Here is a 25,327-nt window from a genome sequence, read left to right as displayed (position 1 = left end):
GTCTGGGTGGCTGTAAATGGGCTCCGGTGACATATACTTAAAAATGACGGACCCCCCAGCATTAGAAGAGAAAGTCAGGGCTGCCGACCCCCAACTTAGATCAAACGGTGCTTCCCTTGTCAGAGGCTGTTAAACCTTGGGATGCCATACCGTCCTGGCCCAGGAGCCTGTATTGTCCATGGTGGCCAGAAATGGCCCAGAGAGGGGGCCACCTTGGTAAAGGTGACACAGCACATCAGGCCCAGAGGCCAGGAGCAGGGCCGCCCAGCTCAGCAAGCAGACCTGGAAAGCAGGCCTGAGAGGCAGGGCACCAGAGAAGGCCTAGCCTCACGTTCCGCCTCTTCTCAGGAACACGCTGGTGACCAGCACACCTGCCTGAGTGCTCGCGTGCGTCCACGTGCACGCCCGTGCGCCTACGCTCGCTCCCGAGCACGCATGCGCCCGTGCGCATGGCCAAGGACAGCTGGGTCAAAAGCAGAAGGAGAAGGAGCTGCTAGTACAAAGAACTTCTGAGCTGGAGAGCTGAAAGGAGAGCGGGAAGGAAAAGAAGGCCCTGCTTCGCCACTCGGCCTTCCCCTCTCCCCTCTGCCCTCGCCCGACACCCTGGCCTCCCGTGGCAGCTCCCCAGGAAGCTGTGAAACACACAGGTGCAACGAGGTCACCTAGTTAACAGCCTCCCTCCCGCTGTATTATTCATGGGCTCCCTTCTTCCGGCCCGAGCTCCAGTTTCCAACAGCCCTCAGGCTCGGCTTGGCAGGTCAGCCAGCCTGGCAGGTCCAGACTGCTGCAACCCCCACTCTTTACACCCCATGCCCTTCCTGTCTCCTTCCCAGGACAGCAGCCATCCCGTGCTACCTCGGCCCCCAGCTGTCACACACCGCACTTCGGGTGAAGGGGAGAGCTTCGGTGAGGAAGACCAGAGAAAGAAAACTTTAGCTGAGGCAGACATGAGATGCTGAAGTTCCCAAAGGGGGCTATAGAGCGCTCTCTCTCTCTCTCTCTCTCTCTCTCTCACACACACACACACACACACACATCAGATTGACTGGCCCAAATATGGTACTCTGAATAGTTGTGAAAGCTCTTGTACTTTCTGTGCCTTGCACAGTGCCCGCAAACAGTAGTCCTTTGATTCGTTGACTTACACACTTTCCCCAAAGAGGGGTGTCAAGTTGCTGGAGTGGACATAAGCCATCAAGCCATTCAAAGACACTGCTGTTGGAATTTAGAAGTGTTTGTGATATTTACATATCTATCTGCATATCTCTTGTAAATCCTGCATAGTTCAAATCATTAATGCATAATGACAACTCAAAAATATTTATTTACTGAGCTGTCTATATATCACAATTCATGTATATCTCACAAGAGTCCCTTCCTCCCCGAAGCAAGGGTCAGAAGGGTTTTTCCTTCTGCTGAGAACACTGTGGCTCAGAGGATGAAAGCACTTGAGCCAACCTAAGAACTGTCACGCAGTCTTCCCAAGCCTGCCAGGGGCCATCTTTCTTCACCGTTCACACATATTCCTCTGCCTTATGGTTACCATAGGTACAGCAACACAAGGAAACTACAAGATGAATCCATGGTCCTCTAGTCACTCAGGTCAGGACCCAGAGTCCAGGCCAGGATTAAAGTTCGGCCAGAAATACTGAGGGCAGTTCACCAGCAAGCCTGGCCAACAGCAGTGGGAAGGTGTGCGGCAGAGATTAAACCACAGGAGTCATTGCATTCGACCCCCCTGGTTTTACAGCTGAAGTTAGGCTGGGGTCTCCAGTCTAGGCAGGAGCAGAGAGCACTGACATGGCTGGCCGTCCCACATGGGGCAACCTGATCCAAGCAGAGGACCTGTAGTCCAAGCTGGTAAGCTGTCCCCCTCATTTACTCCCATGGATGTTAAGTCACTGCCCAGCCCTGCTCTTAAATGCCTGGGTGCTGTAGGCACCTGAATGTCCAACCCCAGGGCAGAGTCAATCACAGGTAAAGTCCACAGGGCAGTAAACACACCTGACGGGCCTGGACCGAAAGTCCACCCCGCCACTGCCTCTGTGCAGACCCAGCGGGGCTCACGGGTCTTTTCCGGACAGTTTCCATCTGCCGAAGCAGGGATCTGGCTCTAGCCCTCTCTAAGAACAGTACAATGAGAAGAACATAGTAAGGATTAAGGACTCAGCCTGCCTTGGGCAAATGACACCCCACTGCCTGCTAACTCTGTGACTCTGGGTACATTGCTTCACCTCTTCGTGCCTGACTTCTCATCTGTAAACTACACCCAGCAGAAGTCCCTGTCTCATTTGGTTGTTGTCAGGACTAAGCAAGGGGTTTTGTATGAAGTGCCAAGCCCAGGGGCTGTCACACAGTAAGTGTTTAATAAATGCTTCCTGATGTTATTTTCATCCCTGAAACTCTACGTTTATGACAAAGATCATATATCAACTGGCCATCTGTAGCCTACATGCAGCTTACATGATGGCCTTTCCCAACAATATATATTACACAGGGTGGAGCATCACCAACTCAATGGACACAAGTTTGAGTAAACTCCAGGACTTGGTGATAGACAGGGAGGCCTGGCTTGCTGCAGTCCATGGGGTCGCAAAGAGTCGGACACGACTGAGCGACTGAAATGAACTGAACTGGGAGCCACTGACAGACCCCAGAGGCCTAAGACAGTGCCTGGCACACAGTAGGGGCTCAATAAAAATTTGACCAATGAATGAATGGCTTCATGGTGTTTTTAAATACTTGAATAGGTTGCTAACATTTGAAATACAATTTTGTAGTTTTTAAATCTAGATTTCCAGAGAATTTTGAGAAGTCGAAGTGTCTAACCACACTTATCCTGCATGCTGCTTTACAACCACAGGCGAAAACCGTAGCAGTGGTGCCCCCTTTTACATGGGGCGAGCGTGTGCGATTTGCCCAGTGTCCGCATAGCCAGCCTGACTCTCTTACACCCGCTGCCCAGACAGACTGGACATTCTGGGCACCTGAATGTTCACCCTGGCCCAGGTCAATCAGGTAAAGGCCAGACAGCAAGGAAGGTCTGCATTTACCCAGCCCCAGAGCACTCTGTCCATGGCATTTCTTGCAAGCCCCAAGATCCCCTCCCAGTCTTCCTCCCATCCCAGTCCAGCAGGAAAAAAAATGGGCCTTCAGGTCTGCTAAGCACCAGAAGCCCCCTGGCATCCAAGCCCCGCTACTTTGGACAGGCCAGACCCTCTCCTCCAGAGGACATAACCCCAACTGCTCTGGGTTGCCCCAACTTCCTCAGCTGTCCAAGCCAATGTCCTTCTTGCTTGGAAAACTCCCAAGTGTAAAAAGCAGCAGAAAGATGAACTTAATCCTTATCTTTCTTTTAGAAAGTATGCATAGACAATGAGATACACACACACACACACACACACACACACACACACACACACACAGATAAGGTGCTTTTCTAAAACACTGCTAGCAGTTCCAGGCCCCCTCTACTTCAGTCTTCTAAGGAGAGGGGATATTTAATCCCATGCTTGGTAACCAAGGTGCTATGGGATACTCGGGGGCTGCCTGAGAACACATGGGCCCCTCCCCACCTTCCACCCCCCTCCCCAGCCCTGCCAGGGCTCAGGCCCATGGAGCTAGACCACATCTTCCCATTCTCCAAGAAGCCTTCCCCAACTCCTCTGTCTTCTGCCTTTAGCATTTCAATGATCCTCTGTTTTCTCTGTAGCTCTCCTGACCATCTGTAATTGTCTTGAGTGTGTATTTATTATCTATCTCCGCCAGTTCAGTACAGTAGCCACCAGCCACACATGGCCAATGCTGAGTCCAGCTGAGAAGTGCTATAAATGCGAAACACACAAAAAATTCCAAAGTCTTAATTAAAAAAAAAAAAAAGAATGTAAAAGATCTCATTAATAGTTTGTTATATCAATTATTGCTAAATGGTAATATTTTGGATACAATGGGTTAAATAAAATAGATTATCAAAAATAATTTCATCTATTTCTTTCAATTCTTTAAAATAGCTACCAGAAAATTTAAAACCATGTATGTGACTTGCATGTGTGGCTTGCATTGTATTTCTATTGAATAGCACTGCTGTAGATGATGCTAAGCATAAATCCCCAGTCACTAGATAAGCCTGGTACACAGGTGATGCTCAGTATTGGTTAACCAAATGGCTAAATGAAAGGTCTCCCCAACAGTGGATGTAGGACCCTAAAACACAAAGGAAGGACCTCCTGCCCCACTGTCCAACACACGCTGGTTTTCCTGTGACAATCTACCCATGCCTCTCCTAAGACAAAGCCTCGGGCCTCTGTAGAAGGGACAGAGAGAGGCTTGGCTTAGAGTTCTGTCACCACCTGTCCCTGAAGATAGCAGCTCTTCTGGCCCCAGGAGAAAAGGTCAAAATCAGTCTCCTCCCAGGGCAAGGGCAGGCGACAGCCAGAGAAGGGATGCAGAGGACTGGAGAGTGAAGCCCTGGGTAAGTCCGGGGCAGGATGACAAGTCTTTTATCTCTGTAGCAAAGAACAGAAGAGGGGCAGAGCTAAAGGGAAGCTCTTTGAGGGACCCGGCCCACCCTGACCGAGCCCCAAGGAAGCCAGGAAAAGCCAGCACTTCTTGGGGACAGGACCAGCACTGCAAATGAAGACCCAGACACAGTCCCAGCCACCCCTTCTGTTTTCTCTCCCTTCCCTCCCTTTCTCTCTCTCTTTTGCTCTCCTCTATTTCCCTCCCTTGATTTCACTGGCTCCCAAATTACAGCCTTCCTTTCAGAAACAGACACAATCAAGGTGGTACACAGGGCCCTTGTCAGAAATGGCATTGCAGGTCCTCTCCAAATGGAGCATGGCCTTTAAAGAGGAAGGCAGCACTGCTAACAGCCTGTCCTGGGGAAGATACATCTTCAGGAAGGACTCCCTCCCTGCTAGGTTGATCAGCTTGCGGGAGGCTCTGGGTGAGTGTGATTGCAGGGTCAGGCCCTGGCTGCCAGGGACCAAGAGACGACGGTCTGCCTGGCCTCATGCTGGGGTGGAAGTAGCTGGGCTCTGCCCTTGATTAGCCACCGCCCAGGCCCACCGCACCCCAGGAGAGGGTCTAGAAGCAGCCCACTCCCTGACTGTGAGCCTCAGTTTCTGCACCTGTAACGTGGTACATGGTACATCCAGCTAGTTTCTAGGGACTCTTCTAGCCCTTGGCATAGATGTCACAAACTCAAATGGCTAAAGGGGCCAGGATATAGTGTAAATAAATAGGGTCAGATGTGAGGCGACAGGGAATGTGGAGACTGAGGAGAACTGAAGGCTATAAGCGCACCTGTAAAACTCACGTGCTGGCAAAAGCCAGGGCAAAATCATAATAGTGGTTACTTCAATGAATATAATGAAAAACTAAACAGTCTCTAAAAATAATGCTATAGAAAACTCTGTAGTTACATTATTTGATTATAATATGCTATTACGTAAAATAGGAGTATCACACACACACACACACCCACAAAAAGAACAGGAGATGGCCTGAGGGAGCCTCGTCAAGCCACCAAGGATGCATCAGATCCAGCTGGGGTTACACACATGCACACATATGCAAAAACCCATCACTTTCATTTAAGATCTGTTTACTTTATTGTATGTATATAACCCTCAAAGCATGTTTTAAATAAAAATACAAATAAATAAAAAGGGGTGGCTGCAACTCAGCCCCAACCAATTACTGTCAATTGGAAACACAGACCCAATGTTTCCTGTTCTAGCCAGATATGCCAGAAATCTAGCTCTTTATTACAAAAATGCCGTTTTTTAATGTTGCTAATAATTAATGCAAAATGAAAAACCACAACCACACATGCATACATCCTCAGGCAGAACTCGATTTGAGAACTTATAGATTGTCCAACTCTCAAAATAAGGGGAGGTTTCACCTCTTTGCTGGAATACAATGTACCTAACACATGACTGAATCGAAAAGGGATAGTAAAAAAGCTACCACATTCTGCATGTGTACCATGTGCCAGGCCCTGCACAAAAGGCTTTCTGTAGAGTTTCCTTCTTATTAATGCTGACAGCAAGCTTGCAGTGTAATTGGAAATTATTCCCATTCAACCACTGAGAAAACTAAGGCCTGGGCAAGGCCTTAGCCTTAGCTCAGGAATGGAAGCTCTACCTGCCTCCAAGCAGCCTCACAAAAATCAGGAAGGGAATAGGTTTATGATCATAATAATAACCAACTCTTGCATGAGCTGTTAGACTCTGCAAAGAAAAGATCAAAACTACAAACGCTAAGCCTGAGCCTGCTGTGTCACTCTCGGTGTCACTGCCTGAGGCCCCTGGGGCTGGGAACAGACGTCTGATAGCCCCGAGCCCCCAACAATACACGGAGCCTCTCAGACTGTCACTGTTGAAGGGAGACAGAGCCCCAGGAGCATGATCTCTGAGGCCCAAATACACAGCCAGAAAGAAGCAGCAGCAGCAGCCCGTACCACTCCCCGGGACAGAACCAGATTACATTTCACAATGAAAGACTAGAAAGCTATCTCCATGTGGCTACTTCTTAAATATGCCAAGTTTCTCACTGACACCCTTCTAGTCAATAGTGTTGGTAAGAGTATGCGTTTTCTGCCTTATGGAATTCAATAAAGCTATTTTCATATTGAACCAAAATAAATATGCTTCTATTTATCTCCATAAATGCTCTAATTCTTCTGAATTGACTCTTCCGCACAAATGATCACTCACCACTCTTATAGATAGTTAGATCAAGATATGGAAATTTCCAGCACTCCAAAAGCAACCCTTAAGCCGTAGTCATCACACCCTGGAGCAACCATGATTCTGACTCTGTCATATAGGTGGGTTTTGCCTACAAGTGTGCCTTTTACTTGGGACCTGTGCTTTTCTATTCTCCACAGTCCCCACCACGCCCTATCGTCTTACACTTGATGCTGCTTTACTCTCTGGTCAGATTCCCAGCCCCTCTAGGCACATGAGTTTCTGCCTCTACTCCAAAGGCATTTGCCCAGAGCCCAGGATACAGCAAGATGGGCGCTAGCTGCCTAGTCTGAATGGAATCAATGTGAATAGTTAAAACCGGTTATAAGCATACTAGATGCCAATGTAATAGACACTGAGTCAATGGACAGTGATTAAGCATCAGTCCCTGCGGATACAAGAAGGAATAAGATACAGCTCATGCTGAAGGAGCTCACGGTCTAGTGAGACACCGGACCGCTGCAGAGTAGGGCAAAGTGCGACGTTAGGGCCTGGAGTGAGAAAGACACAGCTAGGGAGTTAACCGCCCCTCCCACCCACCTGACTCATGGTACTGTCCACACTGGTGCAGGGGGCTGGAGCCCAGAAGAGCCTGTTCCCCTCCCCACTTCTCTTCCACTGGAGGCAGAATAACCCCATTCTGAAATAACCCATCTGGCAGGGTCCAACTCACAAATAACTTTGCATACCAATTAAATGGACAAATAGGACTACCTGGGGCCAAGAAAAACGCAAATCAAGGCTCAAAAATAATTTTCTAAAAAATGAACAAAGGCAGTTAAATTAATTTGCTAAAAAAAAACCACCATCACGTTTTAAAACAATGAATTTTGTTTAAAACCTGAGGGTTCTAGGAAACAGTAAGACTTCTATTGACCGCGTTGTTTTTGAACTCACGGATGAAGGTATCTTTCACTTGAATGTCACTGTCTGTTAGTTCCATGACCATGCCAACCCACGTTCTCCCACAGCTCCCCCCAGCCACTCTGCCTCCTGGCAAAAAGGCCAGCACAGAGGAAGGACAGTCGTCTTTTAGTAGGTCTAGGGTGCACAAGTCATGCCATAATCTTTCGCCTGTGATACCGCTAGCCCCACCAAGGCTCTGAAGTCCTCAGATCCCCAGTCTCAGGCCAGCCTTGTCGGTGTCAGGGTCACCATTATTCCTCCAGAGGACCATGAGTGGTGACTTGCACCATGTCTTGGCATCATCCTGTTTCTTGGGCCTAGGGGCCTCCAAGGGCACCGGGTGGCAGAAATGGGGTGTCCAGCCTGGGGTGGTGGCAGGGGTAATTAAGAGTGGAGCTTGGCTGGTATCCTCTCCTCTGCTGACTGCCCCAAATTAGCATTTCTGCAGCTCCCTCTGCATAAATCCTGAAGACCGTGGAGAGGTGTGATTGATGGGTCATTCCATTCATTTGGGAGGGACAGATGAAGTGGAGGACAGTTCCTTAATTCTTTCTCCTTAAGGGACAGCATCTACCCAACCCGAGGCCTCCTAGAGGCAGAGCAGTTTATCCAGCTTCCAAAAACCCTGCCCCTTCCGCCCACTTCCGACTGGCCCATATGCAGCACACATGGCAGTGTTTTCATTACACAGAAAACTGAACTGCTACTTGAATCTGTATTAAGATGCCCAAAACACAGTTACCCTCCTGGCACTAGCAGGGAATACCCTCAAGGAGCCAGCCGTCGACAATTAATCCAACCCTACCATAAATGTCCAGGAAAAGAAGTTCCAGTCTCAATCTCATTCTCAAACCTACATTCTTATCCAGTGACCTTTTTGACACTCTTTCACCAAGGGCTGTGAAATGCTCATTCCTGAGAAGGTACTGTGGAGCAGGGCTTCTCAAACTTTACTGATAAAACAAACCTCTCAAGGATCTTGTCAAATACAGATTCTGATTCAAGAGGTCAGGGGTGGGGTGCAAGAGTCTGCTTTCTAACAAGTTCCTAGGTGATGCTGATGCTGCAGGTCCACAGGCCACACTCAGAGTAGCAAGGCTCTACTAGACCTTCACCTCCCAGAAGTATGTGCATTTTAAATTAGGGCTTCAGAAAGGCGCCCTTCAAAATATTAAGCTCAAAGAAACGAACCTCAAATGGTGAGTTTGCAGGTAAGGTTGCTTGTTGGGCAGAAGAAATATCTGGGAGGCATCCAGGACCATCCACCATCATAACCCTCAAATTAACCTCTTTGGTAAGCAGATGTGAGAAGCCCAGCTTTTTGAGGGGTCAGGAAGGTGGAGACAGACATGTATATTGCGGCTCAGCCCAGAGGAGGCCAGGATGTCAGTCAGCTCTGGGCCTCTCACACACTCTCGAAGCTCTCCACCACCCAGAGCAGAGCCACCTGGTTCACACCTGTCACTTCTGTAGTGTCACCTTTCCAGCCCACAGGGTACTCTCCCTCTCTGCCGTTCAGCCACTCTGCATCCCACTCTCCACTCTTCCCACAGCACCAAGCATCCCAGTTCCCCCAGTTAAGGGGCCTCCTCCAAGCCCCTCCACCGCAGTGACATCTGTTAACCCAGACTCATAGGTGCTGACCACCCTCACAGGTGCTGACCACAGTGCACTTATCCCGCACCATGAACCAAACATTAACTCCAAGCCTGGTCTCCCCCATAAATGGGCTGACTCATCAGCACCTCTCTTCCTGGCCCCCAGCCAGGCTTTTCCAGCCCACCCAACCCTGGGTAGCTTAATTGTCCCCTGGGCAACTCTCTGACTCCACCCAACACACACACACCCACACCCACACCCACACACCCCACCCCCACCCCCACTACCCGCCCCCCCCGCCCCCCCCGCCCCGTGCCTCTCCAGCTTATTTTAAAATCCAATCGAAATTGGGGCGGGGGTACTTGCTAAGCGGCTGAAAGGTAAGGGTCAATGCTTTCTCTGGTATGAAGGCAAGGTATGAAAAAAGAGGCAGGCGCTGCTCTCTGAATTACTGGGGAGGGTGGGGCGTGCTACTACCCAGGAAAGGCTAATTTGTCCCTAGTGGACTGCTGACTGCACAAGGGCTGCGGGTTGGGGTCGCAGGGGGCGGTGGCCGGCGGCAAGGGCACAGGATCCCGGCCGGAGGCACGGAGGTAGCGGCTCTAGGTGCTGGCTCCGCGGGAAAGCAAGGCACTGAGTGCCCTCCGGCTGGTGCCGCCACCACCTTGGCACGCACAGGTTCTGCAGGCGTCCCGGGCTGACCTGCAGGGGAGACAGGGGCTGCGTTCCTGAGTGCAAGCCCCTGGGGACAACCAGCACTGCCGGTGGCCGGGGAAGGCAAAGCGCGAGCCGCACAGGCTCCCTGCTCCTCGAGGGGTGCGTCTTCCCATAGCCGGCCCAGAGCCGGGAGGATGCAGGGGTCTTTTGGGGTCTCTGATGGGCACAGAGATGTGATGAGGGGAGGGGAGAGCTACGTGACTTTAGGTCCCTCCAGTGCCGACACCAACCACCCGGTGGGGTTGTGCCCCACCCCATCTCCACTGTCCAAAGGGGGATCCAGAGCGCAGAAGGAGACGAGATCGGACCCCAACGCCCTCTTTGCCCTAGAAATTCTCCCCACCCCAGACCCAAACCCTCTCTCAGGCTCAGAAAGCAAAGCGCACGAACGTTCCCGGGTCCAGGAAGCGAGGTGGGAAGTGGAGTGCCTTTCCTCCCAAGGCCAACGCGGAGGGAATTCGAGTTGCCAGGAATCAAAGTTGCCGCGCGTCCAGCCGCGGGCTGGGAGTGGGACCCAGGATGCTGGCTGGGAGCCGGGGATGGAAGGAGGCCCCGGGCGCCAGCCGAGGGCGATGGCCGTGCCGAGAACAAGTGGTTCGGCGGCTACGGTCGCGACCCCACAGCTCCAACTTTCCCACCGCGTGGCGGGTGAACGGCTCGGAGAAGGCGAGGGAAGCGGGGAAGGAAGGGGCGGTGCGTGGCTCTTGGTACCGTGTGCATGTGCGGAGCGGCGCCGCGCCTTGGGCTCTGCTCTCCGCTGGATCGGCCCCGGAAGGCCGCCTGCTCCAGTGCTGACCACCGCCGCGTCTCGCCGCCGGTGCGAAGGCTCATCCGCGGCGCGCTGGCCGCTCCTGGGTCCCCTTCGGCCGTCCGCTCGCTGTTGGCCGCTTGCCGGCCGCAACTTCAGGCGCGCCGCGGGCTCAGACGAGGCGCGCCCCAATCGTCCCGAAGCCCGGCACCTCGGCGCCCCATGCCCGGGGCCGGACCGCCCCGCCCCGCCGGGATCAGCGCCCAGCAGCCGTCGGACGCGTCTTCTCACCAAGCATCGCGCTCGCAGCCCGCGCCCCTCTTTCTGGAGCCGCCGCCGCGGCTCAAGTCCGCGATCAACTTTCCCTCGCTTCCTCCGCCCTGCTCGGCCCCCGCCACCCAGACCCCGCCTCCTGACGCTCCCTCCCTCACCTCCCGCCTCGCCCAGCCCCTGCCCGCCTCGCCGCGCCCCACTGCCCACCCTCCCACCAAGGTGGGCGCCAGGATCCCTGAGCCCCCTACCCCTGACCCCGCTCGGACCCCCGGGAGCAGCGCGAAGCCGGGGCCAGGCGCTTAGGGCATGAATATTTCAGTGCTGGCGAAACTGCCCTCTGCCGATGTCATGGCACCGGCTGCTGTGGCAACTCGACGAATCCCCCAAAGGGGCAAGGAGGAAGCCAGAGAAAGCGGCCCCAGGTGCATGCGGGAGCCGTGCTCCGCAGGGCCGCCCACTGTCCCGCAGAGGGGTGGGGGCCAGGCTGGCCTCGGGCGGAACGGGGAAACACTCCCGGGAAGCCAGAACGAGCGGGTGCCCAGGTCTAGGTAAGCCTGCGCCATCTGTTGGCTTTAAGCGCCCCCTCTCTGCTCCCAAAGTCGCTCTGAGCCCGAACGGGGCTGCCCCTCCAGTCATTGGGACCACTTAGCTGTGTTGGCTCAACCAGCTGGCTTCGCCTACTCCACTCATACTCTCCCATCTGTGCCCTCTCCATCAATCAAAGCTGACAATATCCCCAGGTGCTTACAAATGAGGGCCCCGAATTAGAAGAAACCTGCGCTGTCACCTGAGGACCCTCATCCGTGCAGGGTGCACACCTGAATAAGGGTCTACAAATTTCTTTTTGCACATGTATAAGGTTGGAGACTTCATGACTTTTCCAGACAGCTGGAAACAGGAAGAGTCTATACTGGCATCCTTGAAGATGGTCATTCCCTGACCTTGATCTTTACCTCCCAGGGCTAAACATTCTGAATTCTTTTAACCATTTATCATATGACTGGATGTCTGGACCTGTATCAGCATATCGACAATAGCTGCCTGGAGTCAGGCACTGGGCTGAGACTTTTGGCCTGACTTCATTCTAATCGCAACACAGCTTTTCTGGTAGGTGTGTCATTAGCGTGGCTACAGGAATAAAACGGGCTTTAGGGAGTTGCATATAGAGAAGGCAGTGGCACCCCACTCGAGTACTCTTGCCTGGAAAATCCCATGGATGGAGAAACCTGGTAGGCTGCAGTCCATGGGGTCTCCAAGAGTCGGACACGGCTGAGCGACTTCACTTTCACTTTTCACTTTCATGCATTGGAGAAGGAAATGGCAACCCACTCCAGTGTTCTTGCCTGGAGAATCCCAGGGATGGAGGAGCCTGGTGGGCTGCTGTCTATGGGGTCGCACAAAATCGGACACGACTGAAGTGACTTAGCAGTAGCAGGGAGGTACATGAGTTACCCATGTGGTGGAGTCAGGTACTGAACCTAGAATCTACCTGCTTCCAAAGCTCCTGTTCTTTACCATTTACTCATTATTGCTAATATACGCTAGCTAACTGAAATAGGTTCTGGGGATGTGACAGAGGAAGAAATAGGCTTGGTCCTTGTACCTTGCAGAGCTTCTCTAACGGGAAAAACAGTCAATGAAACACAAAATCAGGTAAAATTACAGTCAGAATTGGTGCTAGGAAGAGGAATATTTTAATGGTACCTGGCTTAGGGGACCAGGGAAGACTTCTTGGAGGAGATAACACTGAGCTGAGATCTGAGGGCTGCACAATGGGGAGAGAGAGAGTGGGTTTTAGGCAGAAGAAACAGTATGTGCAAAGGCCTCATGGTGGGAAGGAACTGGTATACATAAGGAAGGGAAGGAAGTCTAGAAGGGCTGGGGCGCTGCAAAGGGTGAGGAGGTCAGTGAGTGTAAAGCCACAGTGGGAGCAGGGCCCGGACACACAGAGCATGTTGGCTTAATCAGGGTTTGATCTCTATCCTAGGAGTGGAGGCTTTGAAGCAGATGGTTGGGGTGGAGGTTGAGGGGTGGGAGTGTCATGAAAATAGGAAAAACAGGGAATTGATTGGGAGGTGATAGATGATAAGAGCATCTTTCTTCAGTTAGAAATATTTACTTACCATCTACTGTGTGCCAGGAAGTTCTCAACCAGGAACAAACCGCATATTTCAGACTAAATCCATCTTGCCCCCCATTTTTGTACAGAGAGTTTTAGCAGAACGTAGACATGCCCATCGGGTTATGGCTCCTTTCATAGTAAAACTGCAGAGTTAAGGAGTTGCAACAGAGATTCTTCAGTCCACAAAGCATAAGATATTTACTATCTGGCCCTTTACAAAAAAGTTGCTAACCCCTGGGAATCTTGACACTGGGATACATCAGTGGATAAAACACACACAGAAATGTATGCACACAAATCTCTCCCCCCACCACCTCCCGCCCCAGAGCTCACATCTCTGTAAGCTATCTCAGCTGTCCAGGTATCAGAGTCCTGGCCTGGGGTGGTGATGTAGAAATGGAGGGAAGGGATACTCAGGAGGTAAAAAATCTACAGACTTGGGAGATGGAGTGATGCTGGGGGTAGAGAGGGAAATGTCATGGAGACCCCAGGTTACTGGCTTGTGGAAATCAATGGACAGGGTGCTATTCTCTGAGATAGGGAGCGAGGGAAGAGGATCAAGAGGGAAGGGAAGCGAGCCGCACCCCCTCCCCCACTCCCTGCCAGGGTGTGTAGAGTGTGAGAGGCCAGTGCAGTGACTGAGTGCAGAGTCAGGGAGGCCACTGGACACACGAGTCTGGGGCCTGAGGACAAAGGGCAGGGCTGGAGATGTGGTCTGACAGGTCTCAGGGAGTCACAGTTTCAGATGGTGATGGAGCCAGGAGTTGGGAGATCTGGTTTCTAAATTTCAGACAGCTCTCTAACTGGTTTTGACCTAGACATGACTTCTCTTAAGACTCCTGTTCCTCATTCATAAAATGAAACTACTGGAAGAGGTGCTCTTCAAAGTTTCTCCAATCTTAAATCCTTCTTTCTTTCTGCTTTGCCACCTCTTCTCAAACTATGACTCCCCAGGCTTTCTGCAGTCATTTTACAAGTGAACAAAACAGCACTGAATTCAGCTGAATTCACCTCCTCCAATGTGGGCATCATACTTCTGTTCATAGAAATTCTTGGGCAGCCACTGTTATTCCACAAGCGTTTGTCAAGTGCCCGCTCTGTGCCAAGAACCGTGCTAGGACCTAGGGTGTCTGTCTGAGTGCAGCCCACCCACAGAACTGCTTTGAGTGTGTAATAGGGGATTCAAAGCAACTGTGGTCATGTAGTGATGGAAGAGCTGAGAATTCAAATAGGGGAAGATGAGGTGACTCAGTTCAGCAACAGCAGAAAGCTGCTACCCACCCTAGGCTGGAGGCACGAAGAGAGGAAGCAGTCACCAGGATCAGGGCACACAGCACAAGATGGGAGCACAGTGGAGCTGGCAGGTGGGAGCCAGAGACACAGCTCTACCAGAGACACTGCTTGAGGTCAAGGATGAAGAAGAGACACCCTGGCTTCTCTCCCCCAGCTCTGGCCTCCCCCAGCACCTCTCTTTGGCTGACCCCAGCCAGAAGCTGCAGACCCAAGTGGGATTTGGGGTCAGTCCTGCTGTGATTTGAAGCAAAGCAGAGACGCCGGGAGTGGATCTGCCAGGAGCAAGCCCACACTGCACACTGGGGACACAGCTATGAATAACAGGCTGTCTTTGAGGCACTCCCAGTCCAAGAGGGGACAGATATATAAATCAGGTACAGGCTGACAAGGTAGGTGTCACAAAGCGGAGAGGTAGTCCAGGGAGAGTGGGGTGATGGATTCTCAGGAAAGTTGAGTCCAGAAAAGCTGTCTGGACCACGAGACTCAGGGCTGAGTTTTGCTACGATGAACAGGAACTCCACAGGGAGCAAAACCACAGGGGCATCTCGGGTGGAGGGAAGAGTGTGAGCAAGGTCCAGGGACATGTCTGTGGACTCTCCCCGCAGGAGCCGTGGAAGCTTTCTGACCCTGTAGGCGAGTGGCAGCCCTGCCATCCACACACCAAGCAGCCAAATGCAAGATGGCAGCATCTGCAGGAGACTCTGAGCTGGTCAAGGGAACTCAGTCTCTATGCCCTGAGCCAGCGCCTTCTCCTCTCCAGGGGATTATTCCCTGGAATGCTAGCCTTTCTTCCTGACTGGAGTTTCCATCTCTCAAACCATTTCAGGGTTGTCCACCAAGAGCTCAGAGTTCTCCCCATCTGCCTCTCCGTAGGAAACCTTTGCCTCTCCCCCAAACCTGTGACTCCCCCAAAATGTGACTTTGGACAAGTCTCTTGGCCTCTCTGAGCTCTGGTTTCCACTTCTGCAATTACGATCATGATGCCCGCCCAGCCTTCCTCCTGGGGCAGTGAGAGAGCGCTTTGACAATCGTAAAGAACCATGGAGATGCTGCCAGCCCAGGGCTCAGCATCATACAGACCTCCCTCCTCCTGGGCGGAGCTCCCTGCTGAGGAAGGACCAGGCCCTGCTCTAACAACTGAAAGGGAAGGCCCTCTACCACCGTCTCCTGGCCACAGGGCACAGCACGTGGCCCAGGCCAGCCAATCAGAAGCTCCCCTCTCAACTTTGAACCTTGAAGAGAATCACAAAGTTTAGAACTAGTTTAGAGTAGTTCAGAAGTTATGGAAAGTACCAAACCCTGCCTGACAGCACTTGAGGCCTGACCTGGGCTTCTTTCTCAGCTGTGTTCTTGGCGACCTGCTTTCTTTGGCCCCTCTCTGTTTTCTGGGCCTATCCTCCAGCCTCTGTTTGGTTCTATAAGAACTCTCCCTTATCTAACTAGCAAACTCATTTTCTGCATCAGCTAGCCAGAGGCTATTTCTGTTGCTAGCAACTATGAGGACCCTGCCAGGTACGGACCATATGAAGATTCTCCTGTCAGTTGTAAGGGATTACAGTGCAACATGGGGTCAGATTTGCCAAGGTACCTCCATCCCTTCTTTTCCAAAATTTAAGAAAGAAGGAAAGAAAGGGAAAAAAGGAAGGAAGGAAGAAATCGAGAGTAAGAAAGAGGGAGGGCAGTAAGGGAGGGAGGGAAAGGGAAGAAGGAAAGACGGAAAAGAAAGAATTGATATATTGGCTCTTCCTATATCAGAATGACCTTGTCCATGTTTCTCCAGAAGTGGCCACATCTCTGAGTGGGTTCATCTTTAGCTCAGAGATACATTTGACTTTAGGATCCTCAAAGGCAGAGACAATGTCTTTGTTCATTCATCTAGCAAGCATTCCTGGAAGGTCCATAGTGTGCCAGGCTCTGGACTGGGGGCTGAGAACACAGAGAAGCATATGACCTCTTCTGGCCCTCAGAGAAGCTGTAGTCCAGTTGGAATGACAGCTACAGAAATAAGTAGCTGGGACGCGTAAGACAATGCTATTCGAAGCCAGGACCAAGTCCAGCAGTGACAGAGGGGCTCCAAATAGGTTACAGTTTCCTAACCAAGAAAACTGGGCAAGACTTCCAAGAGGCGAGACCCCTGAAGCAGAGCCTTGTAAGATGAGTGTGCTTGGCCAGATAAGGTCAGCAAGCACGTCTGTGGTAGAGGGGCTGTGTGTGTGCCAAGTCACGGGGGCATCACATGGTTCAGAGACTTCAGGTAGGGGAGCAGTAGGGCTGGGCCCAGATGTGCTGGGAGGGGTGAGAGAGGAGTCTCAGGAGAGGGGCATGGGCTGGGTCATGAAAGGCTGGTCTGGCACACCTGGGCCTGGCGGTCACTCAGCAAATGATGCTGGAGGCAGAGGGGGCTGGGCTTGGAGGCAAAGATGCCCCGTATGATGCCTGACGATACTAAAGAGTATGATGGGCTAAAGGATGGAGAGGAAGAGACTGCATGGCCCCGCAGTGGCCCTGGGCTGGCATCTTGGAGGAACGGGCACCTCTGCTTCACTGTCTCTATATCCTTAAAATGCCAAATACTCCGGTGGCCCTCTGGCACTCTTCGTGAGAAAGAACGGGAGGAAAGGAGCCAAGGGAATCCAAGTCTGCTCTTTTAAATCTGTCCTGCCTATTAAACCACCTGGGACTGAACTGGCTCCCCGCTGGGTCCCCCAGCCCCGACTGGGGTGCTTTCCTCCCCTCCTTCCTTCCCCAAGAATGGAGGTGAGGCAGGGGGTATAATGGGTCTTAGCCAAATTCTCTGAGCCTCAGCCTCCTCGGTTGTAAGTGAGCCCCCAGCCTCCCCGAGGGCCTCCCAAGGTTGCCATTCAGGACGAAAGAGAAAAACACACGCTCAAGTGCTTTATAAACCGTGAAAACAAAACAACACTCACAAACAAGCCTCATCCCTGTGAGGGCCGATTATGATTTTTAACGGACATAAACGCCTCTCCTCTGGGCGCCCTCCATAACAGCCTCCCTCTCCCACTTCACGTTCCCTGCCCGCCCCCTCGGTTCCCAGCCCTGAGCTGTGGCAGAGCCCCTTTGTCGCTTCCTGTCTGCATCCCGCCCGCTCCCCTCTCCCGGGGCAGCGCCTGCCACCATAAACCAAGCATGTGTGCTCCTGAGTTTAGTTTGTGGGCCCTCGGAGCCTGGCACAGCTGTGGCGGCTGGATGCTGCTTGTGAACGAGCAAGGCTGGAAGGCGAATGGGGTGGGCTGGGGCCACCCATCTGCATAGCCGGGGCCTGTCCCCGGGGGTGGAGGGGGTGGGGGGGTGTGCCCTGAGGGCATGGCTTCCCGAGCCTCTCCATGGAAGCTTATCCCTCCCCCACGAGGCCTAAGGAGCCAGGCTCCTCCCCTCACATTTCTGCCCCGCTCCCTGCTCCCCTCTCCCATCATTTATTTATAAGGTATTCACAGCAAAATGAATGACAAAAAGTTAGGAGCTAATTAAAGCTGGCACAGATTGGCACATGGGGGCATGAATTATGCATTGGTGCAGAATGGCAGTTGGTGGCAAGACCGGCACCATGTGCCCTGGGCACTAGTAGGAAGTGGGCATGGGGTCCCCTGCTCTGCCAGGGTCCCCTGCCCTGCCTCTTGGAGGGGCCTCCCATCCAGGCCCCTCTGTATTTCTCTGGGGGCAGCTGGAGCTGCATCCACCACCCCCAACCATGGGCAATTTCTCTTCCTACAGCCCAGCATGTCATGGCTGTGAGCGGCGTCAACACCACGATCAGAGGCTGGACTCAACCCACAGAAGCAGGTCCCTGGTTCTCCTGGCATGTGCTTGCTGCAGCCTCCAGGCAAAATGGGCAGGGCTGGGCTTCTCAAAGAGTGGGGGAGGCAGCAAAGGCTTGAGACCAGCCAGCTAACGTTGATATGAGCACATTGAAGCTGGAAGACGCCTTTAAGACCAGGCAGTCCACACCTCGAGGTGCCTTCACAGATGGAAAACCTGAAGGGAGAAGGGCAAGCTTTCTACAAAGCTACACAGAGAATAATAGTAATAACACCGTTAATTTAAAACAGATTTTGTGCCAGACACTGTTCCAAGTACTTTGCATGGATTATCTCATTCAATCCTCACATGAAAAAGACACTCCAGTGAACCAATCTGACAGATGAAAAAACTGAGGCAGCACAGAAATGAAAAGGCAGGTTGCCCAAGGTCACGGGGAGCAAGGTCTGAGTTAAACGAAATCCAAGCAGTCAGATCCCAAGCTCTGCCCATGTGTGGGCCCAGACAGTGGTTCTCAACCCTGACTGCACTTCAGAAGCTCCTGGAAGGAGGGCTAAGAGTGTAAAATCAGGATCAGAGATTTGGATTTGATTGATCTGGCTGAGAACTGCACAGGGCATTTTTGAAAGCTCCCTGGGTGATTGTAATGCACATATGAAAACCACTAGTCTCAGGGGGAGGGGGATGGATATTGACCCCAAAAGTCACAGATGCAAGTTCTTGCTCTGCTGCTCCTGACTGTGAAGCAGAGCGCATGGCTCGCCCTTCTGGGGCCTCTGTTTCCTCATCTGTAAAATGGAGTTAGTAACTGCTTGGGCTCTGAAGCTGGGCTGTTTGAATTTAGCCTGAATCCTGCCTCTGCCTTGTGAAGTTTTCAGTTTGCTCATCTGTAAAATGGTGACAGTACTGGTATAGCTGCGAGGAGGGAACGAGCTGATGAGTATGAATTGGTGCCTGGAAGCCATGGTCGTTAGCTGTCCTGGGAATGGGAACCTTGCCTCTCCTGGCCCACAGGACTGGGGCCAGGATCTAAAGAGGACCTAGACAAGGCCGCGAGGCTGTGCGCGTTGGCGGGCACAGCGAGAGGCTGTCGGTCAGCAAAGACCGGGTCTCCCAGCTGCCGGTCCCAGACCCTGACTTTTCCTTGCACACTGGAGACAGGAATATATTATCAAGGCAGGTGCTTCAGACCACAGACAAGCTACCCCTCTCGATGTGGTGTGTTATCCTGCCAAGTAATGTTCTGTGGACACGTGGAAATATATAGTTTGGGGCTGGGGTTAGGCAGGGGTGGGAGAGAGAGACATTGATTATAGAACACTTCTCTTCTTTTGAATTTTGAACCATCTGAATGGTTCAAATACAAAAATAAATATAAGGGGAAGCTTCAGGCAGAAGGAAAGTGGTCCCAGATGGGAGCTTGGATATTCAGGAAGGAAAGGGGGTGACAGAAAGGGAAATACAGAGAAGTACACATGAATCTTGGTTGTACAAAACAATACAACCAATGTTCAAAATACAGAGAGAAAATTAAAATACATGGCCCAACAGCACATGAATCAGGGAGAGGGTAAAGAGAATGAGAATGTTCTACAGGCCTTGCATCGTCCGGGAAATGGGTTAAAATGTAATGTGTGGGAAACATTAATACATCAAGGATGGCTGCTCTGGCTCTCGGCTAACCCTAAAAGAACCATAAATGGATGGATAGAACCAGTCAATAGAGGGGAAAATTGAATAATAAGGTTGCATGTGTGTGTATAATTTTAAGAATTATTTGTTGTTTATAAACAGAGTCATACTTCACATATTGTTCTATAACTTGATTTTTTGCTCTTAAAATATATCCTGGAGCTCTTTCCACATGGGTACACAGAGGGGCTGCCTGCCTCTTGTTCATCTGCCAGTGTGCATTCCATAGAAGGATGGTAACAGAGCTTGAAACGGGCTTGGGCCTTCCAAAATGGGGCCCTGTGTGCCGCCCACAGAGCCCATGCCGGCTGCAGACTGTGGAACCAAGGAATGCAATACCCCTGGGCCCATCCACAGCCTGGACTGGGGGGGCGGGCAGCAATGAGCAAGAGCTGCTCTCTCCAGGCTCTGAGCCCCACTCCAGCCCCATCAGTCACACAGCAGAAAACCCAGTGTCCAGTAAAGAGAGGCACGCACCCCCGGCCCCACATCCCACCTCTGGGCCCTATTGCAGTCAAACTACCCCAGAAAAGAGCTTGTTCCCATTTTCAAGACTCCTGATGCGAAGAATTAAGAGGAAGCCTCAGAGTGGTGTTCAAAGCCCCCAAACCTAAGAAATTAGGCCCGATATATCTTTGGGCTTCACCCCAACCTCTCTTCCCCGCAAAGCCTCTATCTCAGCTGGCAAAATACACAGATACACAGAGATGGGTACAGAGATGTTTAGTGCAGTGCTCTTAATAACAGGGGGAGGTGGGGAGGGAGGCTACATGACCCCTCACCAGGGACTGGTTCAGCAGACCATGCCTTGACTCATCTATTCTGTGGGCCACTCGGCTCTTCAGACTTCCCCATCCCCGGTCCTCTCTCCTGCCACTGCTCACTGCCCTCCTTGCTCTCTGCTGAAGCCCATTTTCCAAGCCCCACCATCTCCTGGAAGTCTTCCTTTCCCACTCTGCAGACCCCCAGGTCCTCCTCTGACCCTCAGGGTCCTCACTCTCTGGACAACTCCCACATGGAATCTTCAGGGATGGTTTTGTTGTATGTCTGTCTGTCCTGTTTCCAATCAAATCATAAGCTCCCAGAAAGCAGGGACCAAGGTGTGTCCAGAGGAGCTCTAGACAGATGTCAGAAGACCCATGATTCAGCCCTGTGTCTGCTCTTTTCTCCCTGAATGACTTTGAACAAGGTATTTCTCCCCCTGAGCCTGTGTCTCAGGGCTCTGTCTTATGTAACCACGAGGAGTGAATTCAAGGTCCTTCCAGGGTCCTTCCTGCTCTCAGAGTCTAAAGTCATTTTGTGCTTTTCTGTACCTTCCTAAAAGGTAATAAAAACTAAAATTTTACATCTTAAGAGGGTTACACCCACAGTCTTCCTTAATCCTTACAATGATTCTATGAGAATGGCACTTTGTTGTCCCCATTTCACTGATGAGAAAACTGAGGCACAGGAAGGCTGTATCAGTGAAGTTAAACTGGGTTATGGTCAGTACAAACAAACTCTGAAGTCTCTGTGGCAATAAAAGTTTACTTCTTGCTCACACACAGTGCAAGGCTAGGGGTATGGTCCTCCTCCGAGGGTGATTTGGGGACTCAGAGAACTTCCATCTCAGAGCTATACTCTTACATGATAACCCTGTGGGATACTGCAACACAAACCCATAACCCTGTGGTCCCACACAGGCCACAGTGACAGGGCAAGACAGGGATAGAGGATGTCCACATAGGCTCTTAGCCACCTTTCCTAGAGCAGCACACACATCACTCCTGCTCCCATTTCTCTGGCCAAAACTAGTCAGTCACATGGTTCCAACCTAACTGCCAGGAGACTGGAATGTTTAGTGGGTAAGCACCAAGAATCTGCAGCAGGGAAGTGAAGGAACTTGACCAAGGCCACTCAGGGAGTCCTGGAGTGAAGGATTTGAACCTAGACAACAAAACTCCAGAGCTTTCTGCTTTAATCACTATTGTGCATCATCTCCAAAGAGGTATTAGGTCCACAAGAGCTGGGTAAGAGGCTGATGGTGATGGATAAGGTGTGGTATGATGGACCAAGGTGAGAAAGGTGAAGAAGAAATAGCAGCCAGGCAAAAGTAACAACAGGCAGCCACCAACCATGGAACAATCCTAGTAGTTTCCCTCCAGTGAGCATGTGCAAGGGGCTAGGCATTTTATAAAATGTTCATCTGATCCTCTCAACATCCTGGCAAAAGAAACCTCACTTCCATTCTACAGATGAGGAAAGTGAGGCTCAAGGAGACTGAGCAAACTCCCCAAGGTTGAGCAGACGGGCAGCATCTGGGTGACTCTGAAGGTTCTCACCCATGGAGCTGCAGAGGGCTTCTAAGGGAGGACCAAGTTGAGGCATGAGCTCCCAGTGTGGGCTCTGACAACGCTTCGCTGCCAAAGCCAGAGCAGAAGAAGCCTGGAGGAGGGAAAGGGGAGCTGTTGCCCGGGGTGTACTGAAAACTCTGGGGACAGAGCAGCCCCCAGGGTACAGACCAGTTCCCCAGGCCCGGGCTGCCCAAGGGAGTCCAGATCTGCAGTACGGGCGCCACCTAGAGGCCAAGTGCGGCGCAGCACCTCTCACCCTACGGAACCCCACCCGCCATCTGGAAATGGAGGGAACAGGGGCTTTCCTTTTAGAGAGACCAGAGCCAAAAATGCGGAGGCTTGGTGCCTGCCCTTCACCATCTGCTCCACACATGCCCCATCCCCAGATCTCCTGTCCCAGCCATCCTGGGTCTCTCTCTAGACTTATTTTTATTAAAAATACTAATTGATGGGCCAGGCACTCTTACAGGCTCACTTTGGGACTGACAGTCTAGATTCTTGGGTTCAGTATTTACTGAGTGATTAGCTGGCTGTGTGACTCTGGGTAAGTCACTGCCCCTCTCTGGGCCTCAGCTACTTTCCTTGTAAAATGCAGGTTACATCCAGAGGTAACACAGGGGGCCTAGAGTTTGAATTCCAGCTCTGCCACTTCCTTGCTGTGTGGCCCTTTGGACAAGTTAATTAACTTCCATGTGTCCAGTTAAGTCATCTGTAAAATGGGTGGATGATGCTTATTCAAAGAGCTTTATTATCAAGGTTAAATGATTACTTATATATGTAATAAAGTCTATAATATACCGGGTTCTGAGTCTTGCTCCCTTTCCTTAACTACCTCAAGTTTTAAAGCTGAGGTTAAATGTCCAGGACTTTCCTACCTTTATCCCTAAGAAGGGTGAAGATCAGCCCCTGGATGTCCACACTCCAAACGTGGACCCTGCCAGGGAGACCGGAGACTGTCCAGGAGCCTTGGTTCCTGCAGAGTTCTTTACTCCAGCCAGTGCATGAGGAAGCTTTCCATCTCCTCCTTGGGTCACCTCCAGCTTCAGAGTGAGACTGACCTCTTCACTGCTGTCCTGGTGAATGGCATCTGTCCCCTGGAGTTGCACAGTGTGTAACCTTTGTGGCTGTTCATGGCAGCCCTGAAGTTGAAACTGTCAGTAATTAAAAGTGCACTTGGATGTCAATTACAGCTCAATTAAAAGAAAAAAAGAGAGGAAAAAACTTATCTAAAAAAACAAATGCAATGGGATACAGCCCATACCAGGCACAGCAGGAGCAGAGCGGGCAGAGTCTCTGCAGCTTTGGAAAATCTCAGAAAGACTTGTAACTCCACCCATGACACAGGCCGGATTCTTCATGAGCCCAGTACTCTGCTCACTCTTCCTGGCAGAGCCGAATTGGCATGAGATTAGCTACCACTGTTAACACTTACAGACCACTGTTGATCTCCCTGAGCCTCAGTTTCTTCAACTGTAACATGTGGGTCTAACCCTTGACCTGCTTACCTTCTCTGGTTGTGCAATAAAGATCTTGAGTCTTCTATAAACTATCCAGCCCTGTTCAGATGTATTAATCTCCTCCGCACCTCAGCAAATTCATTCACTTATTCGTGACTGAGAACTCAGCAAGGCAAAGGGCTGGGGATATGATGGTGAGTGCAATAGGCATCCTCCTCTGACTACACACCTTAGGGAACAGAAGAGAAAAGATATAATCGGCACCTTCCCAAGGGTACCCCTGCCTCCTTCTCCTTCCCCTGTCTCTGCCTCCTTCTGGGAAAAGCAGGAACCACCAGGACTTCCCTAGCACTTTCTAGGTGCCCAGCACTCTGCTCAGTGCCTCACAGACAGATCACAGCTTTTATTCCATTTAGCAGACTCTGAAAGGGTGGCACTGCTCACCCCATTTTAAGGATGAGAAAGCTGAGACTCAGAAAATGTTTCCTTTAAGCGGAAAAAGCCAGATTGAAATCCAGACCTGTTTGGCTCTTCAGTGAGAGTTATCCCCTGAAATTACAAAGGGAAACAATCACCATTCCTGAGGGCTTCTGATGTGTCAGGGGACGGGCACTTGATGTACTTCATTTTACTTAATCTCCGACCAATAATGCCAGTTAGGCCCACTCACCCAGCTTTACAGATGAGGAAACCGAGGATCCAGGAGGGTAACAGAAGCCCGGTGCTGGCTGACGCCATGGGAGTCGGACAGATTACAGTAATCAGCTAATGCCTGAGCGGCTCTGAAGATGCAAAGCCCTGTATTGAAAGCCTAAGGATGATGATTAAGTCAGAAGGTGGAATTAGCTGCAGTAGAGGGAGCAGGCTGCTGCCATGAGGAGAAGATTAGTGACTTGCTGCCCGATTAAGCTGAAGGCGGGTTGGGAGGGAAAGAAACTGAGAGGTTTACGGTGTCGTTCACGTCAGAGAGAGTTTGTAACTGTTGACCTCCAAGGCAGCGATCACAACGATCACACCGCAGTGCTGAAAGGATGGAGCAGCATCCATAGAAAGCAGGCTGGGTCCCCAGCATCTCTTGCCTTTCTCCCTTTCATCCATCCATCCATCCATCCGTGAAACAAATACCAAGAGTGTGCTAGCTCTCAGGCACTACGGATACAGCCAGGAACAAGGTTCTCGTGAAGCCCCCAGCCGGGTGACAGACATTTAACAATAATCACAGAGCAAGGAATTCTCATTTTTAAGTGTAATCATGGCACTGTGGTTATATTTCATAAAAGAGCCCTAATCATTCAGAGACACACACCAAGATATTTACAGATGAAATGATGTGATGCCTCAGATTAGTACAGGAGGGGGTAGTGAGTCCAGATAGAAGTGAAAAAAGACTGACCCTGCGCTGGCAATTGTTGAAGCTGGGTGATGGGTACATGAGGGCAATGTATTACTCTGTTTTCTTCTGTAATTGTTCTCAAATTTCCATTTAAAAAACATCTAAAAACAAAGGCAAGTAAGTAATTACAATTCTTGATAACTGCCACAAAGGAAAAACAAATATATGGTGGGGAATTATTATAGAGAGGCCTGATTTCTACTGGAGATCGGGAGTCATTTTTTGGCAGGGTGAGGCAATGGAACATCCTTAAGCTAGTGAT

At 51.2% G+C, this 25,327-nt stretch overlaps 1 protein-coding gene across 17 annotated transcripts in view; it reads right to left on the bottom strand.

Annotated features, from left to right (window-relative positions):
* LOC133240635 (cadherin-23-like) overlaps positions 1-25,327 on the bottom strand; it is a 377,180-nt gene that overhangs the window by 340,201 nt on the left and 11,652 nt on the right. For 10 of the 17 annotated variants that reach the window (XM_061405799.1, XM_061405800.1, XM_061405803.1 and 7 more), the window contains one exon: positions 22,204-25,166. The exons of 1 other annotated variant lie outside the window; for it this stretch is intronic. In XM_061405799.1, the coding sequence (XP_061261783.1) occupies positions 22,204-22,588 (385 nt within the window). In that variant the 5' untranslated portion in view covers positions 22,589-25,166. Of the gene's footprint in view, positions 1-10,688; positions 11,087-22,203; positions 25,167-25,327 lie in introns of those variants that run through there. 6 more of the 17 variants (XM_061405805.1, XM_061405792.1, XM_061405793.1 and 3 more) reach the window with 6 other exon arrangements.

This window comes from Bos javanicus, chromosome 28 (assembly GCF_032452875.1).
Source record: "Bos javanicus breed banteng chromosome 28, ARS-OSU_banteng_1.0, whole genome shotgun sequence".
Classification (NCBI taxonomy): Eukaryota; Metazoa; Chordata; class Mammalia; order Artiodactyla; family Bovidae; genus Bos; species Bos javanicus.
This window is presented reverse-complemented; position numbering and strand designations above follow the sequence as displayed.